Genomic DNA, 15,389 nt, shown 5'->3' with positions numbered 1-15,389 from the left:
TGCTGGGAAATCGGAACATTAAGGCTTCCTTGTGTGGGGGTGTGGGGTTCAAACGAGTATTACCTGTGAAACACAAGAAACCTCAAGCCTCAAGGTGAGACACTAACTTTAAAACTTTAAGCAGTGCTTCAACATGAAGTAAATTGAACCAGGAGGAAAAAGAAGGCAGTAACAAACAATAGGGAGCACATAAATTATGGAAACACATTTGTAAATCTAAACTATTAAAGCATAAAAGATACAATAGCAGCGGATTTAGCAGAGACTTTTAAAGAAGTATAATCAAACTACTAGAGAAACATTAAGATGGAAGATGGGAGGAGAAAATTAAGAAGGAAATTAAAGTGTTCCAAGATTCTTGTTTTCTGCCAAAGACAGATAGAAGTCAGACTTTATAAGGAAAATAATGTCAGACTTTATAAGGAAAATAATGAAATTAAGTATATCTGTTAAATTTTTAAGGGAAATCACTACTAAAATGTAAACTTCCAAACCAGTGGAGAGAAGAGAAATAAAGTAAACTTTATTTCCTGTTGATTAGTTCAATATAAATAAAAAGTAGGAGAGAGGGAAAGCAAAGAAAAAGCATGTCAACTAGAAAATGTTTAAAGAGATAATAGAGATGAACTCAAATAAATCAGTAATGAAAAAGTATATACATGGATCGAATATGTCTAAACTCTAGCTACATATTGCTTATAAGCAACACATATAGGCCAGGTGCCGTGGTGGCTCACACCTGTAATCCCAACACTTTGGGAGGCCGAGGCAGGTGGATCACTTGAGGTCAGTTCAAGACCAGCCTGGCCAATGTGGTGAAACCCCATTTCTACTAAAAATACAAAAATTAGCCAGGTGTGGTGGCAGGTGCTTGTAATCCCAGCTACCTGGGTGGCTGAGGCAGGAGAGTCGCTAGAACATGGGAGGCAGAGGTTGCGGTGAGCCAAGATCATGCCGCTGCACTCCAGCATGGGCAACAGAGTGAGACTCTTTTCACCAAAAAAAAAAAAAAGAAATTTAAAAAACACATCTAAAACATAAGGATACAGGAAGGTTGAAAATAAAAGGATGGAAAAAGATATATTGGAAAATTAACCAAAAGCAAGAAGCCAAAGCAATAAAATAGGACAAAAAAGACTTCAAGGCAAAAGACATTAGTAAGGATGAAAAGCTGCCTATTTAATGATAAAGAGCCAAGCCATCAAGAAGATACAACAGTCAAAAGCTTGAATGTTTATAAACAGCACATTCTCAAACTGAAGTAAAAGATACCAGGGCAGATGACGTATCCACAATCACAGTGAGACATTTTTAATACACCTCTCAGAAATGGTAGATCGAATGTACAAAAAAAAAAAGATAAACATTTGAAAAGTATAAATGATAAGTTTGACCACATATGACAGCAGTCCCCAAATTTTTTGGCACCAGGGACTAGTTTCATGGAAGATAATTTTTCCACAAGCTGCAGGGGTCATAGTGGGAGTGGTTTTGGGATGATTCAGGCACATTACATTTATTGTGTACTTTATTTCTATTATTATTACATTGTAACATATAATAATTACTCAACTTATCATAATGTAGAATTAGTGGGAGCCCTGAACTTGTTTTCCTGTAACTAGACAGTCCCATCTGGGGGTGATGGGAGACAGATCATCAAACATTAGATTCTCTTAAGAAGCACACAACCTAGATCCCTCACATATGCAGTTCCCAATAGGGTTCGGGCTCCTATGAGAATCTATCTGACAGGAGGTGAGCTCAGGTAGTAATGCTCACTCACCTGCTGCTCGCCGCCTGCTGTGCAGCCTGGTTCCTAACAGGCTGTGGACAAGTACCAGTCCCCGACCCAGGGTCTGGGGACCCCTGATATATGATGTATGTACACATAATGAAGGAAGCCTCAACAAATTCTAAGGAAGAAGTATAATAGATACATGATATGAATGGCCACAATGTAGCAAGTTTAGAAATCAATTATGAAAAGGCAGTCCCCTGTGAAAAAAACTCATTTGGAAACTAAAAAAAATTTAAAAATTTATTCTAAAAATTCATAGGTTAAAAAGAAACATGATGAAAGATGAAAGTTATAAACTATTCAGAAATGTACAATAAAAATACTGCATCTCAAAACTGATGAGATGCAGCCATAAAAGTATATAGTTATGGCCGGGTGCCGTGGTTCACGCCTGTAATCCCAGCACTTTGGAAGGCCGAGGTGGGCAGATCACGAGGTCAAGAGATCGAGACCATCCAGGCCAATATTGTGAAACCCCATCTCTACTAAAAAAATACAAAAATTAGTTGGGTGTTGTGGTGTGCCCCTGTAGTCCCAGCTACTCTGGAGGCTAAGGCAGGAGAATTGCCTGAACCAGGGAGGCAGAGGTTGCAGTGAGCCGAGATCGCACCACTGCACTCCAGCCTGGCGCCTGGCAACAGAGCGAGACTCTGTCTCCAAAAAAAAAAAAGGAAAGTATATAGTTATAAGGGAAGTTATAGCCCTAAGAGCACATGTTAAAAAATAAAAAATATTGAAAGTTAGGGTTGAATTCAAGAGGCAGAAAAAAAAGACAAACGGCAGAAGAAAGAAAATAACCAAAAGTAGTAGAAGAAAGGAAATATTAAAGATTGCTCGCCAAAACCAAAAACTAGTTTTTTAAAAAGACGAATAAAATATAAGTTTTAAAATATATTTATTTTTTCTCCCCACCTCCCCAACTTTTTTTTCTTTGACACAGGGTCTCAGTGTCTCAAAGACAGGCTGAAGTACAGTGGTGTGATCAGAGATCACTGCAGCCTCAAACTCGTGGGTTCAAGTTATTTACCCACCTCAGCCTCCCCAGGATCTGGAACTATAGATGCGTGCCACCATGTCCAACTAATTTTCACATTTTTTGTAGAAATCAGGACTCACTATCTTGCCCAGGCTCATCTTGCACTCCTGATCTCAAGCAATCCTCCTGCCTCAGCCTCCCAACGTACTAGCATTATAGGTGTGAGTTACTGTGCCTGGCCTAAAAAATATATTTAAATGATAAAATACACAAACCTCAGGCAAGGCTGATCAAGAAAGAGAGGTAAGACATAAATAGATGGTATTAGAAATGAAAAGGGAGCCAAGCCCAGTGGCTCACTCCTGTAGTCCCAAGACTTTAGTAGGCCAAGGAGGGAGGATCACCTAAGGTCAGGAGTTCGAGACCAGCCTGGTCAACATGGTGAAACCTCATCTCTATTAAAAATATAAAAATTATCCAGGCACGGTGGCAGATGCCTGTAATCCCAGGTACTCAGGAGGCTGAGGTTGCAGTGAAAAAATAAAATCAGAATAGGTCAATAATTACTAAAGATTGTATCACGGCACTCTACCCTGGACAACAGAGTGAGACTCTGTCTAAAAAAAGAGAAGAAGTGAAAGGGAGATATTAATATAGAGATACAACAAATATTGATAACATTTTAATACTATGAGAAAGAATATTTGTGCCAAAAACTTTGAAAGCTGTCAATTTTTATAAAATGTTTCATTTTTTAAAACAAATATAAATCACCAAAATGATTCAAGAAAAAAATAAAATCAGAATAGGTCAATAATTACTAAAGAAACTGAAGCTTTAAAAGTTTTAAGCCGTGCGCGGTGGCTCAAGCCTGTAATCCCAGCACTTTGGGAGGCCGAGGCAGGTGGATCACGAGGTCAAGAGATCGAGACCATCCTGGTCAACATGGTGAAACCCCGTCTCTACTAAAAATACAAAAAATTAGCTGGGCATGGTGGTGCATGCCTGTAATCCCAGCTACTCAGGAGGCTGAGGCAGGAGAATTGCCTGAACCCAGGAGGCGGAGGTTGCGGTGAGCCGAGATCGCGCCATTGCACTCCAGCCTGGGTAACATGAGTGAAACTCCGTCTCAAAAAAAAATAAATAAATAAATAAATAAATAAAAAATAAAAGTTTTAAAAGAGTTTTAAAAGTTTCTCCTATGCCCAAAATGCATCAGGCCTACATCATTTTATAGGCAACCTTTGCCAAACCTTAAGGAATAGATAATTCTTCTTACACAAATTGTTCCAAAGAACAAAAACACACAGAAACCTACCAAATTCATTTTAGGAGTCTCTCTTAGCTCCAATACCTGAATTGAGTAACAATAAAAAAAACTGTAGGCCAATATTACTTACGATATAGTCATAAATCTAAATGATTTAAAATTTTAAAGTAACAACGGTTCAGAAATCTAATAATGTATATAAAAATAATATAGCAAACTGTAACAAAATCCCTAGAGCTCCACATAGCCATTCTTTGTCTTCAGGCATGAAAACCCTGATTCTCAGCTATGTAGTTCACACCCTCCACATTGCTTCCCAGCTACGACTATACTTCACAGCCTCCCTTGCGGCTAGGTGCCACCATGTGATGCGATTTTAGCCAATGTGATGAAAGTGGTTGCGTGCAACTTTCAGAAAGTCTTTTTAAAAAGGAAGGACTGCATGCCTCTTCCTCTTTCCTGTTTCCCACTGCTCAGAATGCAGACATGACTAGAGGGGCTTGAACTTCAGCTCCTTGGACAAAAAGTGGCATACAAAATACAAGGAGCCTGGAGTCCTGACACTGCACTCCCTACATCTAAGCTGGCTTTTTTTTTTTTTTAAGTGAGAGAGAAGTACACTTTTAAGACACTACTGAGGCTCCGTGACTCACAGCCAAGTTTAATCCAGACTGACAATGGTATTAAGCAGGGTTTATCCCAGGAATGAAAGATTGGAAAATCCATTCATATAATTCACCATGTTACATGTGGAAAGAGAAAAATCTATGATCATCTAAATAGATTCTGAGAAAGCATTCAATAAACTTCCACTCATATTTTCTTTTTTAAAAAATAAAAATAAGATTCTTAGCCAACTAGGAATAGAAAGGAATTTCCTTAATCTGACAAATGGTATCCATCAAAATTCGTAGCAAATCATCTTGAGAAGCATAGCCACTAAAGTCAATACCACTCAACAGAGAACAGAAGTCCTATTAAATGGAGTATTACAAGAAAAATAAATGAAAAATACAGATTTAAAAGAAATATCTTCATTTGCAGAAAAATAACTGATGATATAGGAAGCCCATCATGATTTTCAGATAACCTATGAGACCTAGTAAGAAAGACCTAATTCAGCAGCAACGTTACTGAATATAAAATCAACATACAAAACCTAACAGTGTTGCCACACACTAGCAGTGCCTAGTTATAAAATACAACAGAAGAAAAACATCCCAATCACAATAGCCACCATACTGCAAAACGTAATCACCTTTCTTCTGGATCATGAAAAATCCTCCTAACTAGCTTTCTCATTTCCACTATTACTTTCCTCGAATTCATTCTCCACTCAGCAGCTTTTGATCTTTCATGAACATAAGTTCCATCATGTTGCACTCCTTCTTTAACCTTTTCATGGCTACTCATTACTCATAATTAGATTCCAATTCCTTATCATATCCATGCTCTGCATAACCTGCTCCCTGCCTGTTCTCCAATTAACTCCCTCCTTACTACCCTGCCCCACCCTACACCAGCCACGTGGACCTTCTTTCAGTTCCTGATACATGTCAAACTCTTTCCTGCCCCAGCACCTCCACATATGTTATTCCCTCTCCCTGGAATGCTTTTCCCTCCAATCATCATCTGAAAGCTCTTAGTCAATCGTCAGGTCTCAGCTTAAATGTCACCTGCTTAGTCTAAATAACATCCCTTTTCTCTTATCTCCTTTTTTCTTTTATATTCCCACAAAATGTGCAATAAAATCCCACTACCTGTTATATCATAATGTATAGTCTATTTTTATTCAAGGATTACTTATTCATTGCCTTGATTTCCCTCTAGACCATAACTTCTGTGAGGGCAGGAGCCACATCTTTGATGTTTCCTAAAGCATTTAACACAGTGCATAGGAGCTATTACACAACATGTGCTTAGTAAGTATCTGACGAATGAATCAATCAATCAGTGACAAGAGTTTACTGATTTAGCAGAAGTCTCAGCTAGAAGACCTGCAGCACTCTTCCCAGGATTCAAGGGTTATTAGGAAGAATGGGGGAACCCCCACTCCACAGCCCTCTCTAGACCGGGAACCAAAAAGCCTCTAAAGGGAGTGAGTGGGCTTGGTGGTCCATGGGATAGCACTAGGGTTGGGGGTGGGTAGGATTCAGAACATAGAGTTGCATCCATCCGTGACTCTTATCCCATCTCTCAATAATTCAAGTCACAGATTTGCAAATTGAGTTCGCCACAGAATGCTATTTTTCTGTAATCTTTGTGGCACAGTAAAAGTTTGAAGGACAGCAGCTTTAGAAGTCATGCAAGCAAGCAGGGCAGCATATGACACCCTCGATGAAGGCATTTACAGCCCCAGAGGCATACGGAACTTCAGGGAGGCAAAGCAGAAGTCAGGAAAATTGGTGAATCCCACAGGAACACCAAAAAGACTTGATCAGGCGCACACACAAGACATCCCAAGGGCATTCCAGAAATAGCTGGGGAAATTTAGGGGAAGGACAGCAACTGGGAACAGAGCTGCAAGTAACCGCTGCTGGTGGAACACTAGTTTTTTGTGTTTTGGGTTTTTTTGAGACAGTCTCGCTCAGTCACCCAGGCTGGAGTGCAATGGTGCGATATCAGCTCGCTGCAACCTCCGGCTCCTGGGTTTAACCAATTCTCGTGCCTCAGCCTCCAGAGCAGCAGAGACTACAGGAGCACACCGCCACACCTGGCTCATTTTTGTATTTTTAGTAGTGATGGGGTTTCTCCATGTTGGCCAGGCTGGTATCGAACTCCTGGCCTCAAGTGATCCACCCACCCTGGCCTCCCAAAGTGTAGAGATTATAGGTGTGAGCCACCGCACCTGGCCTGGTACACTAGTTTTATTCTCCAGTCGTATGGCTTAGGCAGCTCAGATTACCACAAAACCATTATGGCCAGCCCCAGGCAAGCTCTCAGACACCATATCTCTAATGACCGTATGGCACTGCCACACGGTCATTAGGGAAAGCATCTCCCCACAGGCACCAAACAACAGAGAGGTCTCTTTCCGGTATCCCCTCCAGAGCTGGCAATGCTAATTATTCAGTGAAAATTAAGGAGTCAATATTTTCTGAGGCCACCTAATGCCAGATAGTGGCTGCTGGTAATTCTACCATCTCGGGTATGCCACAGACTCAGGCATGTAATAGGAACCCCCAACTGGTTAAATGCATGTGTGAGCCAAGTGAGGAGGAGTGTTGTATCTGCCAGGTGCCCCTGAGCTGCAATCTTCCTGTTTGTTTCTTTTTGAGCTCACATACTTGTACACCACAGGATGTAATGAGGGATTGGCAGATCCTGTCATCCCCTGGAAAGGACAATTGTTTCTGCTCGGCACCTACATGTAACCTTTCCCAACCTCTCCTTCCCTGCAACCGCTGTGTATCTCCTGTCTGCCTCTGAACACCTGGGGTGGGCATGGGCACAGGAACTCTAGGTTTGATGACTCCTCTGGTGACATCTCTGTGGACAGCCTCTGTGGATACTCTGACCACCCTCTATAAAAAGGCTAGGTCTCACGTCCAGGAAAAGAGGATGTGCAGGAAGACTGGGCTAGTGAGGACACTATGCAGCCCTCTCCTCCTGTCCCTCACCGAAGCCTGGGTCCCACCGTGACCTACCTCTTGTCCTCTTCCACCTGCACGCCGATGGAGTGGAACTCCCTCCGGCTCCTGTTCTCGGTGTCCGAGTCTGAGATCGTCTCCACCTGGTGGCAGGGTGGAGGAATCAGTGGCTGTGGCGCGCCAAGGTGAAAGCCCTTCCCGGGGAGAACGTCTAGCAATGGCTGCGCCCCAAGCCAGCTGGCAGGTCCTGCAAAGACCATCTGCCTGAACAAGATGAGAGACCCAGGCGGTCGGCCACAGGCCTCAAAGTGCCAACCACTGGTCTCCAGCCCTCCATTAGTCAGGAGGGGCGATGGTGCCAGGACAGGGACAAGGGAGTGGGCGAGGGCTGGCTGGAACGGCCCCGTCGATGTCCAGGCACGAGGTCCACTTGCAGCTCAGGGCAAGCCAGATATATCGAAGAAGGTCGATATATCGAGAAGGCCACTTCCAGCCCCTCACTCCAGCCCCAACCAGCCAGGTCAGAGCCCTCGTGGGCGCTTCCCGTTCCATACCTGCACCCCAATGGACGGCCGCCACTTCCGCTGCCGCGCCAGGCTCCGCAGCTCCTCCCTGCCAGGGATGGTCTTGATGATGAGTGTGGGGGGCTTGGGGCTGGCCCGGGGCGGCACCGGCGCCAACTCCAGGGTGCGCGCGCCCATGGCGGGGCCGTCCAGGCCGTCGGCGGAGCTGCAGCGCCGGGCGGGGCCCTCGGCCGCGGTGAAGCTCTCTTGCGCGGAGTCGGTGCTGCTCTGGGCGGTGATGGAGATGCGGGGCGGGGCCTGGCTTCCCGGCGGGATGGGGGGCGGGGCCTTTCTGAAGTTGAAGGCTGTGGCGGGCGGGCACAGAGACGTCGCGCGTGAGGCTCGCGGCCCAGCAGGGGTCCCGGGCCCGCGCCCGACTCCCACCCCGAAGCGGCCCTACGGGACCCTGCAGGGGCGCCTACTCCACGTAGGGCTGCACACACGCCGGGGGACGCTCTCCGCGCCACCCGAGCCCGGGAGGGACCGATCTGCGCAGGTTCACAGCACTGTCGAGGGGATGGCCGGGACCCAGACCCCGCGCGCTCTCCAGCCTAGGGCGGGGCCAGGGACAGGGAGGTTGTACTCACAGGAGCCGGGCCTCCCTGAGACAGCAGCAGGGGCAGCAAGGAGGGGCAGGCAGTCGTCATCTTGAGAGCAGCCAGCCTGGATGGCCCGGAGGTAGCTGTGGCTCCGCATGCGGAAACAGCCGGGCAGGTCCAGGGCGTCCACGGCCTGGGACTCCAGCTCCCCAAACACGGACCCGCACACGGCCTCCAGCTGCTGGTTCAACTCATCGCTGAGCTGGGGGGCGGGGGGAGGGAGGACAGTTACGAGGTGCCGGGAGGGAGTAGAAGTCCCTGGGGTACTCTGCCTTAGGAAGACCTCTGTATCTACAGCGGCTGTGGGCGACTCTTCCACATTTGAACCAAAAGAAACCCTAACTCAATGCAAAAAACACATGGGGGCACTTCTGCCCCATTCTGCTCCCCAGGCTTGTCTTGGGGCCCGTTCTTTCCTCTAAATACCCCACCCCCACCTCTACCCCACCTATGCCTCTTCCACGTGTCTGTCTGGCTGCACCCCAGGCTGCAGACCACCATGTTTTCCTTTCCTCACCACCTAGTCCCAGCCCCTGACGTTTCTCTCACCTGATCCCAACAGAGAGGAGCAGGGACCTGGCATACACCCTCCTGCCCAGTATGGGGATAGGGACTGCTTGGAGGACACCTTTTATTATTTATAATCTATTACATTACAAAATTGATCGAAAGCAACCCATATATATACCAAGTGGCAGGACAGAAACTAATGGGTAAGTGATGGAGCAAAGTTATTAATCTATCAGTGTCCCAAGCCTTTCCCCGCCTTCTGCCCACTCACTCTGGCCCAGGCTTAACCGGTGGGTTCCTTCTCTACCTTTCCCCTCTGAGGAAAGCTGAGCCATTGCTGGATGAAGTTCTTGGTTTTGTGTTTGGTATATTGGTGGTGCAGAATCCATGGTGTTAAAAGAAAAAAAATAAGTTAAAGTATGAAAAGAAGCAAAACAAAAATTTTGTTCAAGGAACTGTGCTGCACACCACCACACTAAGACTAAATATACCACAGAGGTTGCAGCTTCATTCACATTACAGGAGAAAACTGGTGCAAAGAAAAAGTAAAGGTAGGAAAAGTTGCCACCAGAGGTAAGGGCTACACTCAGAACACAGGTGACAAAGTCCTGAACATTGCTCAAGATGGGTGCATATTCAACCCTGAGCTTCCAAGCAGGAAAAGCATCAGAGAGTACAGCCTCAGAGTTGCCTGCATGGGCTATGAGTGAGATCCCACCTAGATTCAAGTGCTGGCTATACCACTTCCTTTTTTTTTTTTTTTTTTTTTAGATGGACTCTCTGTCACCCAGGCTGGAGTACAGTGGTGCAATCTCAATTCACTGCAACCTCCGCCTCCCAGGTTCAAGCAATTCTCCTCCCTCAGCCTCCTGAGTAGCTGGGATTACAGGCTCATTCCGTCACGCCCAGCTAATTTTTTGTATTTTTAGTAGAGACAGGGTTTCACCATGTTGGCCAGCCAGGATGGTCTTGATCTCCTGACCTCGTGATCCACCTACCTTGGCCTTCCAGAGTGCTGGGATTACAGGCGTGAGCCACTGCGCCCAGCCAGCTATACTACTTCCTAGCAGAATGCCCTGGGAAAGTAAAAGTTTGGGGGCCTCAGCTTGCTTGCCTGTCAAATGGGAGCGATGATAGTACCATCTTCATAGGGTTATTGAGGGGACTCAAAGAAAAACATATAAGGCTTTTGGTACAGGTACTGGCACACAGCAAGCCCTCAGTTAGTGGCATGCAAAGGTCTCAAGGCCTACCTGGTAAACACAGGCCAGATGCCCATGAGAACCACAACAATTCCTGCCCCTAAGACTAAGAGACCATCATCCTCTGTGGATGATTATATAGACTCCATTGGATGAAGTCATGGACAAGGTCCTCGACAGCATCCCATGGCAAACATAACAGCAAGTATCACATGGCTGCATCTTGTGACATCTCCCAGGAAAGATTCACAACGTTATATTTATGTGCAGTCAACAGAGGCTCAAAGGAGTGGCCTGATCCATGTGTAAACTGTAGTTGAATGTTTCCATAATTCAGTTTCCAAAGCATAACATGATTTACTGGATTCTACTTCAAATAGAGCCATTTCTATTCCAATCTATTAATGGGCAAACAAGACCCAGAGAGGGCAGATGAACTGTCTAAGGATGCCCAGCTGGTAGGTGACAAAACTGAAATTAAATGTCATGCTTCCTGGCTCCCATGTAAGGCTGATTGAGCAACAGAATCTCCTGGGGAGCTTGTTAAACCTACATTAACTCAGACCCTACCCTAAAGATCTGAACCCAGGGTTAACAAAACACCTCTCTTGCTTTAACTGCATAGAAGCTCAGAGCCAAATTTGCTGGAGACTTAGATTCAGTGGTTCCAATGTGGGCCCAGTAATTAAAACGGTTTGCCTGGACTTCTTGAAGCTTTTTCTAAAGTAGCTTCATTACAAGTGTATGGAAATCACAGGTCATGGAAAAATCAATCTGAGATCCTGTAGAAGTTAAGTTCTCTCATATTTGAGTGTCACAAGTCACACTTGTGTGACAGTCGTGGCTTTCACCATGATGCTCTGTCATCTACCACTCAGTCTTTCTGTCTGCATTTCTGGGGCACCAAGGACAACAGTTGCCAGTGTATTTCCTAAAATATAGGAAGTGAACTATCTCCTGCTATTTATGGGCTAAGCTCAAGACACTCCCCAACTAGAGCAAATACAGCCCAGGGTATCCCTCTTGGAGCACAGGGGAGCTAATCTAACCCTAGCAGAAAGCACACTGATCTCGAGTCTGGACACCAGGGATGAAAGGAATCTCACTCTGTCATATATTTCTGTCTCTCTAGTCCTCTTCTGTGTGTAAAGCACTAACATAATATCTGGCACACAGTAGATGCTCAATAAACTTTAGCTACTATTATTGGCAACAAGAGGCTCTTAAATCACAGCAACAATACCACTCAGAATAAGAAGTGCCTCTTTCCCTGGGGTTCCGAAGCTCTTGAAATCCCACCCACAGGCTATACTCACTACCAATTCTATCCAAGGCAGATGAAAGAGGGTGAACAACTCCCTCAGGTCATACACCTGCCAGCTGAGCTGGCCAAGAGGAGCATCTGGGGTTCCAACAGGAGACCAGAACACAAGGGAAACAGACTCAGAGAGACTCCCAGAGAAACACTGCACCCAAGTTGATCTTTACTACCTTACAATTATAAAACTGTAACAGTGTGCTGTGAATGCTCCTTCCTGCACTGACTTCCACCCTACTTCCCCTAACACCCACTTACAGGAAAGTCAGAGTCAAAGAATCCTCTTGGGATGAGATCCTTAGCCTTTTTCCAAACCAGACTGAGAATCAGTAGCCATTTCCAAGCTCACGGAATATTTAAAGTAAAAATGCTTTGTGTCTAATTGAAAATTGTCCAGACTAGAGTTGATGGGTCCAACAAGGGGCCAGGCAACATCCTGTGTACTTTACATGTGTTATTTAGTTTAGATAACCTTTAGAAAACTCTCCTATTTCAAAACACTGGATAAAATATAACAAATGTTGCTTTATATGCATAGCTGAGCTCACAAGAAAGCTAGATAAGTCCCCAGGGGACAAAAGCGAAGAGGAGACTGGAAAATCAGAATATTAACTGTGTGAGCCAATGCTGCAAACAGCCCAGTGGAGGCGGGAGGTGGGGGCAGGAGCTGTTGGTCTCAGTGTTTTGGCAAAGGCTTAGGTTTTAATACCCACTTGGGCACAGGAGGAGGGCTTTAGGCCCACATGGAGCATGGAATTGGAAATGAGAACCTGCATAAAGTTAGGAAAAGTGAAATCTTTGATGAAAATGTAAACTAGAATAAAAAAATTAGTCTTCACCACAGGCTGATGACAAGAAAGCTAGTCTGAAGTACAGGGAGGCAGGAAGGGAAAAGAGGCAAATCCCCTAAGAATCTGTATCTACAAGCTGGTCCTCACACAGACAGATACTGCGTATCTGCATGAACCTTCATGGGCCACACCCCCAAAATTAAAAATTAACATAAAATAGTCCCAAACCAGGGATATTCTAACAGAAGCAATTGCAAAATATTTCCTGGGGAACTCACTCCTAATTCAAGCTGCTCATGCTTCCCATAGATAAAGTTCCATTGAAGATGAGTGTAGTACATGGTAGACAGCCTCTGACATAGCTCCTAATGATCTCCATCTCCTGGAACTCACACTCTTGTGTAATTTCTTTCTTATGAGTGTGGACTGGACTTACTGACCCACGTATAATGAATAGAATATGGCAGATACAATGGGATATCACTTCTGAGATTAGGTTACAAACAGACCATGGCTTCCATCTGTGACACCTTTCCTTACTCTCTTTCTCTCAGAGCCTTTGCTCTAGGGGAGGCAGGCTGCTATGTTGTCAGTAGCCCTGTAGTGAGTCCCACATAGAAGAAATTGATGCCCCCAGTCAGTAGCCAGCAAGGATTTGTGGCCTGCCAACAGCCATGTGAGTGCGAGTGGAGGCAGATCTTCTCCCAGATAAGCCTTGAGATGCTGCAGCTTTGGCTAACACCTTGATCGCAACTTTGTGAGACATTTGACCCACTGGCACCCAGCCAAGCTGCTCTCAGATTCCTGACCCACAGAAACTGTGAGATAATAAATATTTGTTGTTTAAAGACACTACATTTGGGGACAATTTATATAGCAATAGAAAATACAAATTGTGATATACACAAAAACTAAACTTTTATTGAGTAAAGCCATTGAGAATTCAAGATTTCTCTGTTATAGTAGCTAGTGTTACTTTAGCTTAAACAAAATAACTTTTAAATGATGTTTAAAAGTTCTAAGGTTAAAAGATAAAACTGAAAACATAAGAAGAAAATAAGACTCTAAAGCAGGACTAAATTGTCAAAACCACCATTTCATCCCTCTGAAAATCAATCAAAGGCATACAACAAAGAAACACGTATTCATAAAAATTACTGAACTTTGGGTAAGAATAGTATGACTCTATAGTATCCTTGCCTGAGGCTGCCTTTGTTCACCAAGCCCCCAACACTATCAGTTGCAATACTTCAACAAAGGCGATGCAGCCTGTGAAAAATCAGCTGCTTCACTGTCTCTGCCAGAGGACTTCACTTAATTTGAGGCATTATCAGTTATAGTGCCAAGAAAAGGGAAGGCTAGCAGCACTGCTAGGCTGGGTTTCAGCAATGTTTGGGGCAAGCAGTGGACTGGCAAATTAACCAGGAATTTATCAGAAAATTCCAGGGGGTGAGACAGACATAGAAAGTTTGATAAGCTCTCCACATATCTTGGGTTAACTAGAAGCTGGGTGAATGCACAGCAGAGACCAGAGAAGCCTGAGCCACCCACACATCCCTAGCCAATGGGACCTATATACATGTGCCTGGGAAATAAAAGAATCTGGTGATGATTAAAAGCCAGGGTAGGTTTCAAAACAACCTGAACTTTGCCCTCCCCAGCTCACACATAGAACTACAGGCAGAGAGAGGAAGTCTAACTAGTTTGAGATTCTTGAGCACAGTCTCTGAAAAATCCTTGGCTGAACACTAAGCTTTGCAGATACGGGGGAACCCCTAAGAAACAGGGCTTAAAAATAAAAATAAGAAGGAAATAAAACTGAATGGAAACATCAGAGGCCACGTGTTGCAGGGAAGACAGATTTCATTCAGGGATTAACATACAAAGCAATAACGATCTTCAAGAGGAAAACATAAGAGTCCAGAGTTGCCACAATATATCAGCTAAAATGTTCCGTATTTAACAAAAAATTATGAGACATGCAAATAAACAAGAAGGTATGCATGTCCCCAAATGTTGGATGTATCAAAGACTGCAAAGCAGATATTATAAATGCATTCAAAGAATTAAAGGAAACCATGTTTAAAGATTTGAAAGAAAGCATGACAACAATGACTTCATGAATACAATCACAACAAAGAGAGATTAAAAAGGAAAAACGGAAATTCTGGAGCTGAAGAGTACATAGTTGAAATTAAAAATTCAGTAGAGGGGCTCAACATAATAAATGATCAGTAAACATGAAGATGGATCTGTATAAATTACCCAATATGAATCATGGAGAGAAAAAAATTAAACAGAAATGAACACAGCCTCAGAGGCCTATGGGACAACATCAAGCATACTACCGTACATGTAATGGGAGTTCCAGAGGAGGAGGAGGAAAAGGAGGAAAAGGAATAGATAGGGCAGAAAAAAATATTTGAATAGACAACAGCCAAAAACTTTGCTTTTGTTTTTGTTTTTGCTTTTTTTTAGAGACAAGGTCTCACTGCCCAGGCTGCAATGCAGTGGCTTTTTACAGGCACAATCATAATGATCATAGTGCACTAGAGCCTCAAACTCTTGGGCTCAAGCAATCCTCCTCCCTCCAATTCCCAAGTGGCTAGGGCTACAAATGCCCACTACTGTGCCTTGCTATCAATTTTAATTAAAAAACAAAAATCATTAGAGATCAAAGAAACTCAATGAACCTAAAGTAAGTTAAACACTATGAGATCCCATATTCAGACAAATTACATTTGAAATGTTGAAAGCTGGAGACAGAGA

General features: G+C 44.2%; 1 protein-coding gene across 4 annotated transcripts in view; it reads right to left on the bottom strand.

The window, feature by feature from the left end:
- DLGAP3 (DLG associated protein 3) overlaps window positions 1-15,389 on the bottom strand; it is a 66,134-nt gene that overhangs the window by 14,771 nt on the left and 35,974 nt on the right. For all 4 annotated transcript variants that reach the window (XM_017518033.2, XM_037734715.1, XM_037734716.1 and 1 more), the window contains 3 exons: window positions 8,788-9,001; window positions 8,192-8,505; window positions 7,695-7,780 (listed from right to left, as the gene is read on the bottom strand). In XM_017518033.2, coding sequence (XP_017373522.1) covers window positions 7,695-7,780; window positions 8,192-8,505; window positions 8,788-9,001 — 614 coding nt within the window. The remainder of the gene's footprint in view (window positions 1-7,694; window positions 7,781-8,191; window positions 8,506-8,787; window positions 9,002-15,389) is intronic.

Source organism: Cebus imitator, unplaced genomic scaffold (assembly GCF_001604975.1).
Source record: "Cebus imitator isolate Cc_AM_T3 unplaced genomic scaffold, Cebus_imitator-1.0 Scaffold657, whole genome shotgun sequence".
In the NCBI taxonomy this organism is placed as follows: Eukaryota; Metazoa; Chordata; class Mammalia; order Primates; family Cebidae; genus Cebus; species Cebus imitator.
Note: the sequence above shows the minus strand (reverse complement) of the source record. Positions and strands in the feature narration are given on the sequence as shown.